Below are 13,219 nucleotides of genomic sequence, written 5' to 3'. Positions count from 1 at the left end.
TTTTTGGACTAGTAGTATTTTTACTTGTTTTCACTGAAGTTTTAGATGCAGCTCTCTATGAATTGTGCCTCTACAATGGGAACCAATGCATTTTTGTTGAATTTAAGTATGTTAAGCAGTAAGATTTCTCTGCTCTTTTTCTTTCCACATGTCCTGGGACAGTTTCATTATAGATAAAGCTGATGGACACAATCTGAAATATCCAGGATCCTGCAGTGCAAATTTCTTTTTGTATATTGGGGTTTTTTTTTTTTCACTTGTTTTGAGGTGAGGGTAAAAGAAGCAAATGTACTCCATTTTTTCCCCCCATGTTAAAGCTATTCCTGTTTCCTTTTTTTTTTCTCCTGAATTTCAAACTGCCAATTTGCTCTAACCTTCTGTCTGTGTAAAGCAAGACAAGCCAGATAATACTGCCTGTCAGCATTGTGTCCCTCTGTGCTGTGACTCCTCTTAACCTGTATTCTAACTGTCCAGATGCAAAAGTACAAGTACCATCTAAAGCAGAAGCAAGTGTACAGCTTCATGTGTTGCATTAGAGCATAGTTGTGTCAGCATCTACTCAAGTCCAAATTCATTACCAACTCCAGCTTTGCAGGATAAAGCTAAGCCCTCCATTCATGCTGGGATTTGAACAAAAGATACCTTTATCTATGTGTGTCAAAAGTTGAAATCTATTTCCCAGAAATGCCTTGCCATGCCATGCTAGTCTAGGACATTATCCAAAAGCTGCTGTTAAAGCAGGACCTTCCTCTGCTGTGGTTTGTGAGTATAACCACCCTGACAGACCCAGTGCCTCTGTGTTCTTGTCTGTGTACTGTAGATAGGCTGCACGTGGTGTTCCCACAACGTTGTGTCCTAGGGGTAGGGTAGTTCCATGTCTTAGGACTTATAGAGTGTCTGAAATGATTTATCATCTAACCCTGATGGTCTGAAACTTTGATAAACAAATTTGATTTATTTATTTTATTAAAGTGATGTGGGTTTGGGTTTTTTGAGTGTCTATACTTGTGGCTATATTTAAAATTAAACCACTGCTGTATTTTAATGTGAGCAATATACATGAAATATTTTAATAAAAAAAAAGTGGAATCAGAGGATGGGTTTGGTGTGTGATGTTAAGGGCTGTGATGCTGCAGGGACTACTGGAGGACATCTAGCCCCTCCTGCTCAGGCAGGACCACTTGGAGCTGATGACCCAGGACTGTGTCCACTGCTTTTGAATAGTATAGACTCAGTTAAAGTCACCCATGACCATTGAGTCCAACTGTTCCCCCAGCACTGCCAAGACCACCACTAACCTCTGTCCCAAAGTGCCATATCCACATGGATTTTTAACTCCCTCCATGGATGATGACTCCACAGTGGCCTGGGCAGATTGTTCGAATGCTATGTCCTATTTTTTGTTACTTAGGAGACCAACCCTCAGCTCCCCATAACCTCAAGGATGGGGACCTGACACGCCTCTGGGCAACCTCTTCTAGTGCTCAGACTTTCTGCTGGTACAAGTGTCTGCAGGACCTCCTGTCTTTTAGTTTGTGCCTGTGGCCTCATGTCCCACCAGGGCACCACTGGTTTCCTTGCAGCCTCCCTTGGGTAGCTACAGACACCAAGGTCTCCTGTCAGTCAAGGGACAGACATGACTTCAGTACTTCATCCTTTGCTGCTACAGCTGTGGCCTTGGGAGAGAAAAAAAAGTCATAGACACAAACTCCTTACAAACTGCCTCAGCCCTGGTACTTGCAAAAGTTCTGGGAGGAGAGGAAACTGCAAATACTTTGCCATTATTTAGATGAGAGAGAGAAACTGATCTGCACAAATGCACAGTGACCTTGACAATCTTAAGAGAGTCCTGTAAGGCAAAGGTACTAACTAATAGTGCTACAATGGAAAAATGCAGTAAAAAAAGGAGGTTCTTGTTCACATGATCTCAGTCCTGAGAGAAAGCATTAAGCAAAGGTGGACTGAGCTTAATTCAAAGTGGGCAGGAGACTAATCTTGTTCAGAAAAGGATTAATTGAAGCAAAATCTAGAAGTGGCTCCAGCACTGACTCTTGCAGGATATCTCCACACCAATAGCCTTCCTAGATTTCTCCAGCTGCAGGTTGGCTTAACATTTTGCTCCTCAAACCACCTTTGTTAAACAAGTTCTGCAGGTCCCATGAGGGTCAGGCTGCTCAGTGGGCAGGAGACTAATCTTGTTCAGAAAAGGATTAATTGAAGCAAAATCTAGAAGTGGCTCCAGCACTGACTCTTGCAGGATATCTCCACACCAATAGCCTTCCTAGATTTCTCCAGCTGCAGGTTGGCTTAACATTTTGCTCCTCAAACCACCTTTGTTAAACAAGTTCTGCAGGTCCCATGAGGGTCAGGCTGCTCTCTGAACACCTCAACCTGTATTAAGGTATGTAGAGACCATTCTTAATGCTTCACTGATATTAATCAAACCCTTTAACCACATCACTGCTAAGGCAGAGTAAGGAACATTATTTTGTACAAGTATATGAGGATCACCAATTCTCCAGTCAAGAATAAAACTCACTGGAGACTTGAGAAATTAGTCATGGCCTACTCCAACCACAATAAAGATGTATTTCATACATGGTCATGAATAAGATCAAATCAGTTCTTTATCCCACAGTGTCATCACCATTATGCTGCTCTGAGTGTGATGTGCCTCAGTTCACAGAACAGCCACTGCCCAAGTCAGTGCCTCCTCCAGCTGCAGCTGAGTGCTCTGAGCCTCAGAAATTAAAGCCTAAATTCATCCCAGGACAGAGCCTAGCACTGCTGTGTATGAAGGGCTCTGGGTTAAATTTTCTTGTTATGAAAGGGAATCAGTTTACACAGCTTCAGTATTAAAGTTTAATATCAAACAATTTGCTCATTGTTACCAATTTTCAATTACAAAACAGGGTCCAAAAAAATTCCATAAAATATGTTTAACTGGCTGAACAGAGTTAAGTGTGTTCAGACTGCAAGGGTAAATATCCATAACTTTTTGGTATAAATTATCTACAAAAACTGGTATAAACAATATTCCAATCTTAGTATGGGTTCCATCTAGGATTAGGCAAATTTTTCATAGTGACATCCACCAAATATTAAAGTTCATTCCCATTAACACATTTCTGCTGCTGCAGCCTGGCTTTACGTAGAGCCTCCAGTTGTTTTGCCCTCAGCCACCTCTCCCTGGACAGCGTCGTCTGCCCCACGCTGAGTGACAGGAACCTGTGGGAGCACAAACACCACTTCAGCAAGAGCTCAGAAATAAGACACTTGATAAGCCAAAACAGTCCAAACCCACCTTTCTGCCAGTATCCTAAGAACTAGAAAGCAAGGGGAGAAAGAGGGGAGGAAATGATTTGCCCAAGGGTCTGTGACGAGGAACAAAGGGAGAGGAGGTTCCATCAGGAAGGACACTGAGGTGCTGGAGCAGGTCCAGAGAAGAGCAACGAGGCTGGTGAAGGGACTGGAGCACAAGTGCCATGAGGAGAGGCTGAGGGAGCTGGGGGTGTTCAGCCTGGAGAAGAGGAGGCTCAGGGGAGACCTTCTCACCCTCTGCAACTCCCTGACAGGAGGTTGGAGTCAGGTGGGGGTTGGTCTCTTCTCCGAGGCAACCAGCAGCGGGACAAGAGGGCACAGACTCAAACTCTGCCAGGGGAGGGTTAGGTTGGATATTAGGAAGAGATTTTTTACAGAGAGAGTGCTCAGGCATTGGAATGTGCTGCCCAGGGAGGTGGTGGATTCCCCATCCCTGGAGGTTTTCAAGGTGAGACTGGATGTGGCACTTAGTGCCATGGTCTAGTAACCATGGTAGGGTTGGACTTGATCTTGGAGGTCTCTTCTAACCAGGTTGATTCTGTGATCTTTGCTAGGCAGCCTGACACAGCCAAATTCAACTGCAGACTATAAGCATTGACTTCACATGTCAGCAGCTTGCTGGGAAGGTTTCAGGCAGCACCCACCTTGCCACGAGCAGAGTTTTGTGCAGGTCGTCGGCCGTGATGCTCTCAGGGTCGTTCTTGCGCATTTCTACAAAGTCTTCTTCTACTGCCTGTGAACAACAGAGTGTATCTGTGGAGCAACACAATCTCCACTATGAGAAAAGCTTCTGAGGAGCTGAACACCGTAACTACCTTTAGATTACAGGAGAGTGTTTCAGCTCTTTGCTGTCCAGAAGTGAGCCTGAGCAAAGGCAGGCTACCTCTAGCTTTGAGAACAGCTAGTGTTCAAAACGAGTGTTAGAAAGCAACTTACATACTATAATTTCAGGATATACTTCACAAACGTTTGAAGGCACATTCAGGATGTGAAAATGCTTCTGATTTTTAGAAAACTTCAAGGAGAACCACCCACGGGGAGAGCAATGGGAAAGTAGAGCAGTTGTCTATTAATGTGCTTTCTACCCAAATGCACAGTTGAAAATGTTAGTGAAGTCATCCATACCTTGGTCACTTCATCAGATATGCTGTAGTCCAGCAGCCTCAACAGACTCAGATAGATCCGAAATTTGTTCAGCACAGAGGGGAGCAGTGCTGTCAGGAGGCTGTTCATGTACTCCTCCATGTTTGGTGGAATTATCTGGGGTTGTAAGTGGATTTGGCAATCTGACTGAAAGATAAAATTACATATCATCTCTTTCCACATCCCATTGTTTTCTGTTCCAAGACAAATTTACTTTCGAAGCCAACAGAAGTCACTATTTCCCAGAATTAAGGTAAGTCAATTCTTTAAATATTCCACAGTTCCCTTTTTGCAGTCCTCATTCAAGTGGGATCCAGCTGCTCTCAGGGGCAGGAGAGCAAAGGCTCAGCTGGTCAAGCTGGAATAGCTTAGGCTACTCTAGTGGCAATGCCAGATCTGTGGCTCTTTGTTCCTGTACCCATCATCTCAGACACTCCTGTGCCAGAGTAAGGCTTTGAGAGGGGCCCTATCTGCAGGCTTCACCCATCTCTGGGACCTTCACTGCCTCTCCATCCCTGTTCAGCCAAGGAGGAGGTGCATCTTGTTCAACCAAGAAGGTCCATCTCCTGGTTTTCCTATGAACAGGTTCTTGGCCTGGCTGCAGGCACGAATACTAATGACATGCAGCAACTAATGACAATGTCACACCCACCCTGGTCACAAGACAGATTTCCTGTCTTCCCTTGTCCCTGGCAGGGCCTGCCCTAAGCCAGCAGCTGCCAGCTGTAGTCATCCACCAGAGTGAGGAAGACCTTGCCATACCGGTAGGAGTGATCGTCCCTCTGAAGTGATCAGGACATTAATGTTGCATGGGAATTCCATCCGGTGGTAATTGAAGTCATAATCCACCTTCTGCCAGGTGATCAGATTTCCCAGTGCTGTCACATTATGGACACCTGGAAGCAAGAACAAATTCCGTGACCACTGGATCGAAATAATGTCACCTCTGATTTTTGTTCCCAATCTGTTTTTAATCAGCAGCTACCAGAATTCTTGCAAGCATCTTGCTTCTTCTTGTGTCTCTATTGTCTTCCAGACTGACATTGCCATTTCTTAAGATCAAAACTAAGAAATCTTGATTTCAAGCCCAAGTTTTACCTGACTTTGTACATGTCTCACAGGCTGAGGAAGTGGGGGCTGTTCAGACTGGAGAAGGTTGTGTGGACACATAAAGGCAAATTTACTATTATGATTTACTTTTAGAACATTTTCCCATTTGAAATCCCTAAGCTGTAACTTACAAGAGTTCCAAACCAACTACTAGATGTGAAGATACTTATTCTTCTCTAGGATTAAACTATGTTCCTAACACTGCTACAAGAAGTTAAAAATATTTACTTTTTAACTCTAAGTTCAGTAGACAACAATCTCACGCCAATAACAAATAAAATTAACAAGCCTTTTTTATCTGCAACTTTCCATACTAAAAATATTGCTTTCATTAAATGCTGAGGACTTACAGACATCATGGACAAACATTTCAGAGAACCTATAAACAAAAACAGCAGAATTCTCTAACTGGGAGCTTTTCAGGTTTTGACTATTTTGTTTTGAAAACAGACAATGCCAAGTTTACTACTAGTTTTACTATTTTCATTCATGAAATCTTGTAATGAAACTCAAACTAGACTCAGAAGCAACTGAGTTATTTCAATTAACAGCTCTTAGGAGCAGCCATTAAAGCAGGTTTCTCAAGGGAGCATTTTCATTTGGCATAAAGTCACTTGCAGTGATTTCCTATTCTTCTTTCACAGAACCTCCCAGGCTGGACAGGACCCACAAGGATCACTGAAGTCCAACTCCTGTCCCTGCACAGGACACCCCAGGAACCACCACAGCCACCTGTACTGTGCATTCCCCAGTTACTGAACTTTCAAGAGGTGCAACTCACCTCTTTTACGTAAGCTATAATTAACTTAATTGCCTGCAGCTCTGCTGAAAGCATGGTGCACAGTGCTACACCAGCTTGTAAGCTGAACCATCACTTTTTCGCACAGTCATAGCAATATTTTATCCCCAGTTTTTAGCTGGGTCCTCAGGGATGGGCTCCGTGTATACAGTAAAGGTACAGAACATAAGGCAATAGCATATGCTTCCCCCACTCCATCACAGGAAACTGAAAGGCCACTCTAATGAATCAGAGTTATTTTGGTAAGAGAGAAGGATCCAAATTTGTCTTAAGTTGCCTGAGGAGGCTGCAGGCTAGCAGGAAGCTGGTTCAAGCCATGGAATAGGATACAGAAACCACAGAGGGTTTGCTAACAGACCATTATCGTGGGGCACGATTAGCATCACTGTCCCGAAATACACCAACTTCTAACCTTCCAGACGAGATTTTAAAACCTAAAAACGGTTTACCTGTCGTGTCAAGCTGTCCTTGCTCAAGCAGAGTCTCATCTACCACCAGGGAGGTGTTGCTGGCCAGCTGCAGCACTCCACTGACCAAGCGGTTGGCCACGTAGTCCTTGCGCGGGATGAACCGCGCGTGGTTCATGTTCTCGATGGTCATCTGCAGCCGATGGGACTGCAACAAGAGACAGACTCAGCACCACATCCCCCTCCAGCCTCCCAGCAAACACTGCTGCCTTCAGCCAGAGCTGCAGCTGCAACCTGCACAGCAAGTACAACAAAACCTGCTCCCACAACGAAGAACAAATACTCTTTATGCCAAATATCCTAGTGCTGCATGGTTAAAACTTCCCAAAGGAAAATAATGCTGTTAAGAACTCCTGTCACCTGCACTGCACAGCCAGGATGAGCTAAACAGCAAAAGATCTATTGCAGCAATACTATGATTATAACCCCAAACTGAATTACTGTGAATTTTCCGTAGGGCAGGATCCAAAAACTTGGGAATTAACCATAATGACACCATAATTAAATGACCTGAAAGTCTAAACAAATCATTCCAGAAAGACAAAACAACATATCTGTCAGTTCAGTACTCTAAGGAGATGGTTTTATTTATTTTACAGGCTGAAGGAGTTAGGGCTGTTCAGCCTGGAGAAAAGAAGGTTGTGTGGAGACCTCAGAGCACCTTCCAGGAGCTGAAGGGGCTCCAGGGAAACTGCAGAGGGACTCTGTTAGGAACTGCAGGGACAGGACAAGGGGAAATGGGTACACATTGAAAGAGAGGCAATTGAGGTTTGATATTAGGAAGACATTTTCCCTGTGAGGGTGGTGAGACACTGTCCCAGGTTGCCCAGGGAGGCTGTGGCTGCCCCAACCCTGGCAGTGTTCACAGCCAGGTTGGATGAGCCTTGAGCAACCTGCTCTGGTGGGAGGTGTCCCTGCCCAGGGCAGGGGTTGGGGCTGGATGATCTGTAAGGTCCATTCCAACCTCTAAAATTCTATGATTCCATATTCATCCTGGATGACTAGGCACACAGACACCTCAACATACAGACATGCCCTATCTCCATTGTTCCCTGCTCTCTAAATGGGTAGCAGAGCCTCTGTTGAAGTCTGTCTGGAACTAAAGGATTGTTTGCTTGGTTGAAACAATTAGCAAACATCTATCACAGAAACACTGAAGCTCTGCAATGCTGTTGTGCTTACTGCTGGCACCAGCTGCTGGATGATGCGGTATATCTGCTCCGTGAAGACACTGTTCCTTGGACATCCACTCAGGTTGACTGTGAATTTTCCCAGAGGAAGCACATCTCGTCTTGCATAACTAAACCAAAAATAACACAGGTTAGACAAGCACCTGAGGAACTCAGTGAATACAGGTACTGCTGTCTCTGACAGCCAGCAGGATTGAGGCACCAACACACACAAAAATAATAACCCACTCTTCCCCCTTTCTCCAGTGGCCAAGATGCTGAGCCAGGCTGAAGGCTGCTCTGGAAGGCTTTGCAGGACTGAACAAAAGCATTTTACAGTACTTGGGATCCTGCAGTGTGCCTTCCAGAATATCCTGTTCTCCTTGTCCTCTACTGTTACTCAGGAAACACACTCATTCTTTCCCTTTCTCTGCCCAATATCTATTTCCCTGCTTATCACACTTGCCCATCTCCTTTACTTTGCCCTCAGTTTCCTCTCCCTCTTCTCACTGTTTATCTTCTCCCCATTCTCCACAAACTGCAACTTTTTTGTGACACCAGCTAAGACAGAAAACACGCTCTAGTCCAAGTGTCAGAGCATTCACAGTCCCAAGAGACAGAACCAAAACAGAATCCATTTTAATTCTGAAGAAAGACCAAAATGACCAACATTCAATCTGAGCCTGACAACTGCACTTCATCCGACCAAAACACACTGTCTCAAGTTTCACACTTGAGATTTTAAAGAGTCAAGGGATGTTGCCCTTCCATCCAGTGACAGTTTAAATCAAGAGTAAATTTCTGTCACATGCTATACATGCCACAAAACTGGCCTTTCATCAGTACTTACTGTTCTTTCAGACAATTAAATCTGCCTCTGTGCCCATCATGACAGGACAACTCTAGCTGGACCATGTGCTACTGAAATCAGTACTATTTCAGCTATTTCTGGTATCTCTTTGCAGATTGGTGAAGAACACAATAAAAGGAGATTTCTTTGAAAAGATGAATATATAAATTCCCAACCATCTAAATACTTACACTGTAGAGATGAGATGCAATATAAGGTACTCAGCAGCCAAACTGTCTCCCAAGAGGGCATGGGTGAGGAACCCCAACAACTCTGCTCTCACTGGTGACAGCTCAGACATGAAATTAGACACAACTGACAAAAGAACAGAAGACAATAAATGTCAGGAAAAGTCCAGCTTCTCACCTCCTATATAAATCTTACTTTCCATTATAGTTTGATGAAGAAAAATGTTTATGCCAAAACAGTCCAGGAAAAATAAACCAACATTCATTGGTTTTTCCAGCTGAGCAGTTACTGGCTTTGGATAACCTGAACCACTCAACATTTCCTTGGAAGTGCTTTCTTTTTCTGCATTATGTAATACATTTGCAGAAGGCTATAAAGTTTGGAATTCAATTTCTAAAATCATAGCTATCCATTTTACATCAAAGGCAGAAAAAAACCCTTACAGGCAGCACAGCTCAGGATAATCAATAGAAGGCACTCAAGGCAGAAAATTAGAAGTATCAGAGGTTTGCATACAATAATTCAATGACCAAAAAAATAACAAAGAGGTCACAGGGAGTAGCACAGTTGCTCAAAACCAGAATTGCCTTATTTTCTGCACAGTATTATGATTCTTTATGTTGTCAGCATGTTTCTTATTTCCACTATCATACTAAATTGGAAATGTCTCATGTGAAAACAAGTCAAGCTGAACAACCTGGTAAAATCCTTGGATATGTATGAATGCAAACCCGAGTTTCATATAAATCACACTTCATAAAAAATGCAATGCAAAGATCACATCAAACACACCTTGCCCAGTTCTGTAGTGTTGAATGGTTCCTCCATTTAACCAGACTTAAATTCTAACCCTGCCATTGAGACCTTTGCCTCTGAGCAAAAAAATCTGAGTTCACATGTGCTAGGAAAGTGCACAGAGTTGAGATACTCACAGGTTTTACTCTCCTCTTCATTAAGGCAGGCAGGCAGCAATGGGTTAATGTGTTGCAACTTGTGTGCCAGAATCACATGGATTCTGGGCACTAGTGAGGCTGGAGGGCTGTGAACTCGCTGTTCTTCTGCTGTGTCCATACACTCCATGGGATCCAGGGCTGAGCAGTCCCTACAAAAGGGCACAGCACAACTGGACTTAGAGACATTCCACAGGAATTTTTCTCCATCTGACTAAGAGCAGCTGGAACCAGGCCAAGAGCAGAGCACAAACAACATCCTCACCCAGGCTCCTGGGAGTTCCTCCCATAGCTAAACGACCTTCTTTAGGATTTCTATAAGCACCATAAATACTGAATCACAACTAGGTAATGATACAGAAATGCCAGGGCATGCCTGACCAAAAAAACCTGGACTCTTTATTATTTTCAGAAAATCCTACTTTTCTGACAAAAAACTCCAAACAGCAAAAAAACTCAACAAAATCCCCAAACAAACCCACATTTATTATCTGCTGCACCATTTAACAAGTTGTAGCTTCAAGTAAAATGTTACACACTGTTCTGTCCAGCATGTACTGAAGTCTAAACAGTAACTTTGAAGAAAATAAGGTCATGATTTATTACATTTGTCTATGCACATGTGGATTTTCATATTCCACAGGTTCAGGAGCCTGACAACAACTTCCAGTTATGTGACAGCTATGTCACCGGTAGAGCATAAAAACCAAGAGTAAATAAATCCCAATGTACCTTAGCCTGACCCTGGAGATATTACCTCTTAATTTAGGAGATAAGATACATAAGCTTTGCTCTCCCTGATCATGTCTTACAAAACACCTTCCAGGTGCTTTTCATTTACTATGTAGAAACTAAATTCCCTAAAGTGACTATATCAAATGATAGTAAAGTTTAGCACTATCAAATGATAGTAAAGTTAATCAGCTTGTACTGGGTTTAAAAGCTGAAAGGTTTTATAACTGCAGAGCCACTTCAGCAGTTCACCAACACAGAATCCACTCTTTTCACTGAAGGAAATTTCTTCTGTTTGCATTCAAACCATTACTAAATGTCACCAGTTTGTGTATTTGTGACAGAGCGACATGCAGGGGGAAAACCAGCAACCTGTGACAGAGCAACTGAGCTGTCAGTCTAGGAATAGCTGTCAGACAGATGATAACCCACAGCAGCTGACTAGGCTGAGTTAATTTTTAAGTTGGCACTATAAAGGATTCACACTGCACTCTGGATATTGTACTTGTCAGAAAGATAAACAAAATCACCAACAGAGCTAATTCAAAGTGCAATGGTTCAAGATATCAGTAGTATTTATGTCAGACTGGTCAAGAGTTTTGCTCCAGAAGTTGACTTCCTGGATCTTGGATGAGTTGGTATTTTGTCCGGCAAGTAACTGCAGAACATCAGGGGAAATGGGAAGTGTCTATCAGTGGCATAACACGATGATACACCTTAACGAAAAAAAAAATCAACCCAATTTATGCTCATTTTGGTCACTATCACTCTCCATGCAAACTTGATTTTTATATTCTTCAAGAACTGTTTGTGGTAACAACTTTCATGGACTCAGAAATTACTTCAAAAGCACATTTTGCAATTTTAAACCTTATTTGAAAGCTTTGTTCACAATTCACTCATTCACTGTAAGTTTAATAGGCATAAAAAGAGTACAAAACATTTAGCTACAGAAGCACTTTCTGCTTCATAGACTGTACAACAACCTAAAAAGGATGCACTGTGTATCCAAGGGTATGGATGTACCAGAGCACACTGGACTTCAATTTACAGGACGCTGCATCTAACACATTCCACATCAAGTTTTTTTTGAGCAAGAAAATTCACCTTTTAAGCATAACTATTATGTGCTTACACATTTCTTGGTCTGCATTAAAGGGGCAAACTGCTCATTGACACCAACATTTCCCCATTTCAGGGGAGCCTTACCTCTCCTCATTGTTTATTATGCTCAGCACTGGATCCACAGACAAAATGCCATACACCTCCAGCACATCGTTGACTTTGAAGCTCTCCCAACTCTCATAGACCTGCCCCAGAGAGAAAAAAAAAAGAAAAGACGCAGATGGGCCACATGCAGGACAGCACACCAGGAAGCTTGCCAGGAGGCTCAGCTGTGGACTGAGAATGGTCTGTGTGAACAGGTCTCTCCTAGCCCTCAGGGTCAGTAAGCTCACACTGGGAAATGAGTTCCTATGATTCCATGCTTTTTCTTTTGGCATTCTTTGCCACACAAATGCAAACAATTGTATTCTAACCTGATTTACCAAGATTTGCTGAATAAGAGAGAAGTCAACACTGACACAGCACAGAAATTGTCAGTTTCCTAGCCAGTATTGCATACTAGTGAATACATTTCAAAGACAATACAAAAATGTGTAGTTTATTGGCATTTTTTTTCAGCTTGTTCCATCACAACTTTTTTCCTTTAGAGATAAATCCTAAAAACAAAATACCAGGACTCAATACCAGCTACATCCTCAGGCATCTAGTGCTGGACTTGTTTTTGAAAACTAAGTGTGGTGAGAAGATGCAAACTGTAACAAATGCTGCTGAAAGATTTCAGCAGTTCCAATGCAGCACTCGAGAAACAGTGTAATGCATAAGAAAAACAAATTATCTCTAGAAACAAAATTCTGGGCTTGAGAGACTATTTCTGTGCCTGTAAACCACCACAAGACTAACTGCTTGCACTCTAACTTGAGATTGTGTGCCTCGCTGAGGCCACAGCCCTGCTCATCACCTTGTATTACCTTTACAAGACATGCTGGTCCTTTCTCTCCTGGCAATGGGAAATTCAGGTCAAGTGGAGGGGAGCAGTTGGGAGAAATGAGATGATGACCTGCAGAAGCTTCTGTTTCTAATCTCTTTGGCTCCACACATCCATGGATATCACCTCCACTGCCTGAAAAATAAAGGATTTGTAGGCTCTTTAAACAGAAATGCAAGAAGTGAACGAGTTCCTTCAGTGAGCAACACAGAATTAAGCTAATTTAACAAGACAGCTAAGACAAAAATATTTAATAATGCAATATACTGGACAGAATATAGGAACTTGGGGCTGTTCAGCCTAGAGAAGAGAAAGTTGTGTGGAGACCTCATAGCAACTTTTCAGTATCTGAAAGGCCTACAAGGAGCTGGAGAGGGACTCTGTGGTAGAAACTGTAGTGACAGGACAAGGGGTAATGGATTCAAACTGAAGTAGGGAA

The 13,219-nt window shown here is 42.9% G+C and overlaps 1 protein-coding gene across 1 annotated transcript in view; it reads right to left on the bottom strand.

Moving 5' to 3' along the window:
* Positions 1 to 2,848: 2,848 nt before the first annotated feature.
* Positions 2,849 to 13,219, bottom strand: part of MCMBP (minichromosome maintenance complex binding protein) — a gene marked incomplete at its 5' end in the record, with an annotated part of 14,040 nt that continues 3,669 nt past the window's right edge. The window contains 10 exons of the mRNA XM_009070284.1: positions 2,849 to 3,228; positions 3,966 to 4,054; positions 4,447 to 4,611; positions 5,227 to 5,360; positions 6,823 to 6,988; positions 8,023 to 8,140; positions 9,051 to 9,174; positions 9,981 to 10,150; positions 11,940 to 12,040; positions 12,764 to 12,915. Coding sequence (XP_009068532.1) covers positions 3,102 to 3,228; positions 3,966 to 4,054; positions 4,447 to 4,611; positions 5,227 to 5,360; positions 6,823 to 6,988; positions 8,023 to 8,140; positions 9,051 to 9,174; positions 9,981 to 10,150; positions 11,940 to 12,040; positions 12,764 to 12,915 — 1,346 coding nt within the window. The remainder of the gene's footprint in view (positions 3,229 to 3,965; positions 4,055 to 4,446; positions 4,612 to 5,226; positions 5,361 to 6,822; positions 6,989 to 8,022; positions 8,141 to 9,050; positions 9,175 to 9,980; positions 10,151 to 11,939; positions 12,041 to 12,763; positions 12,916 to 13,219) is intronic.

This window comes from Acanthisitta chloris, unplaced genomic scaffold, assembly GCF_000695815.1.
Source record: "Acanthisitta chloris isolate BGI_N310 unplaced genomic scaffold, ASM69581v1 scaffold25752, whole genome shotgun sequence".
Lineage (NCBI taxonomy): Eukaryota > Metazoa > Chordata > Aves > Passeriformes > Acanthisittidae > Acanthisitta > Acanthisitta chloris.
Note: the sequence above shows the minus strand (reverse complement) of the source record. Positions and strands in the feature narration are given on the sequence as shown.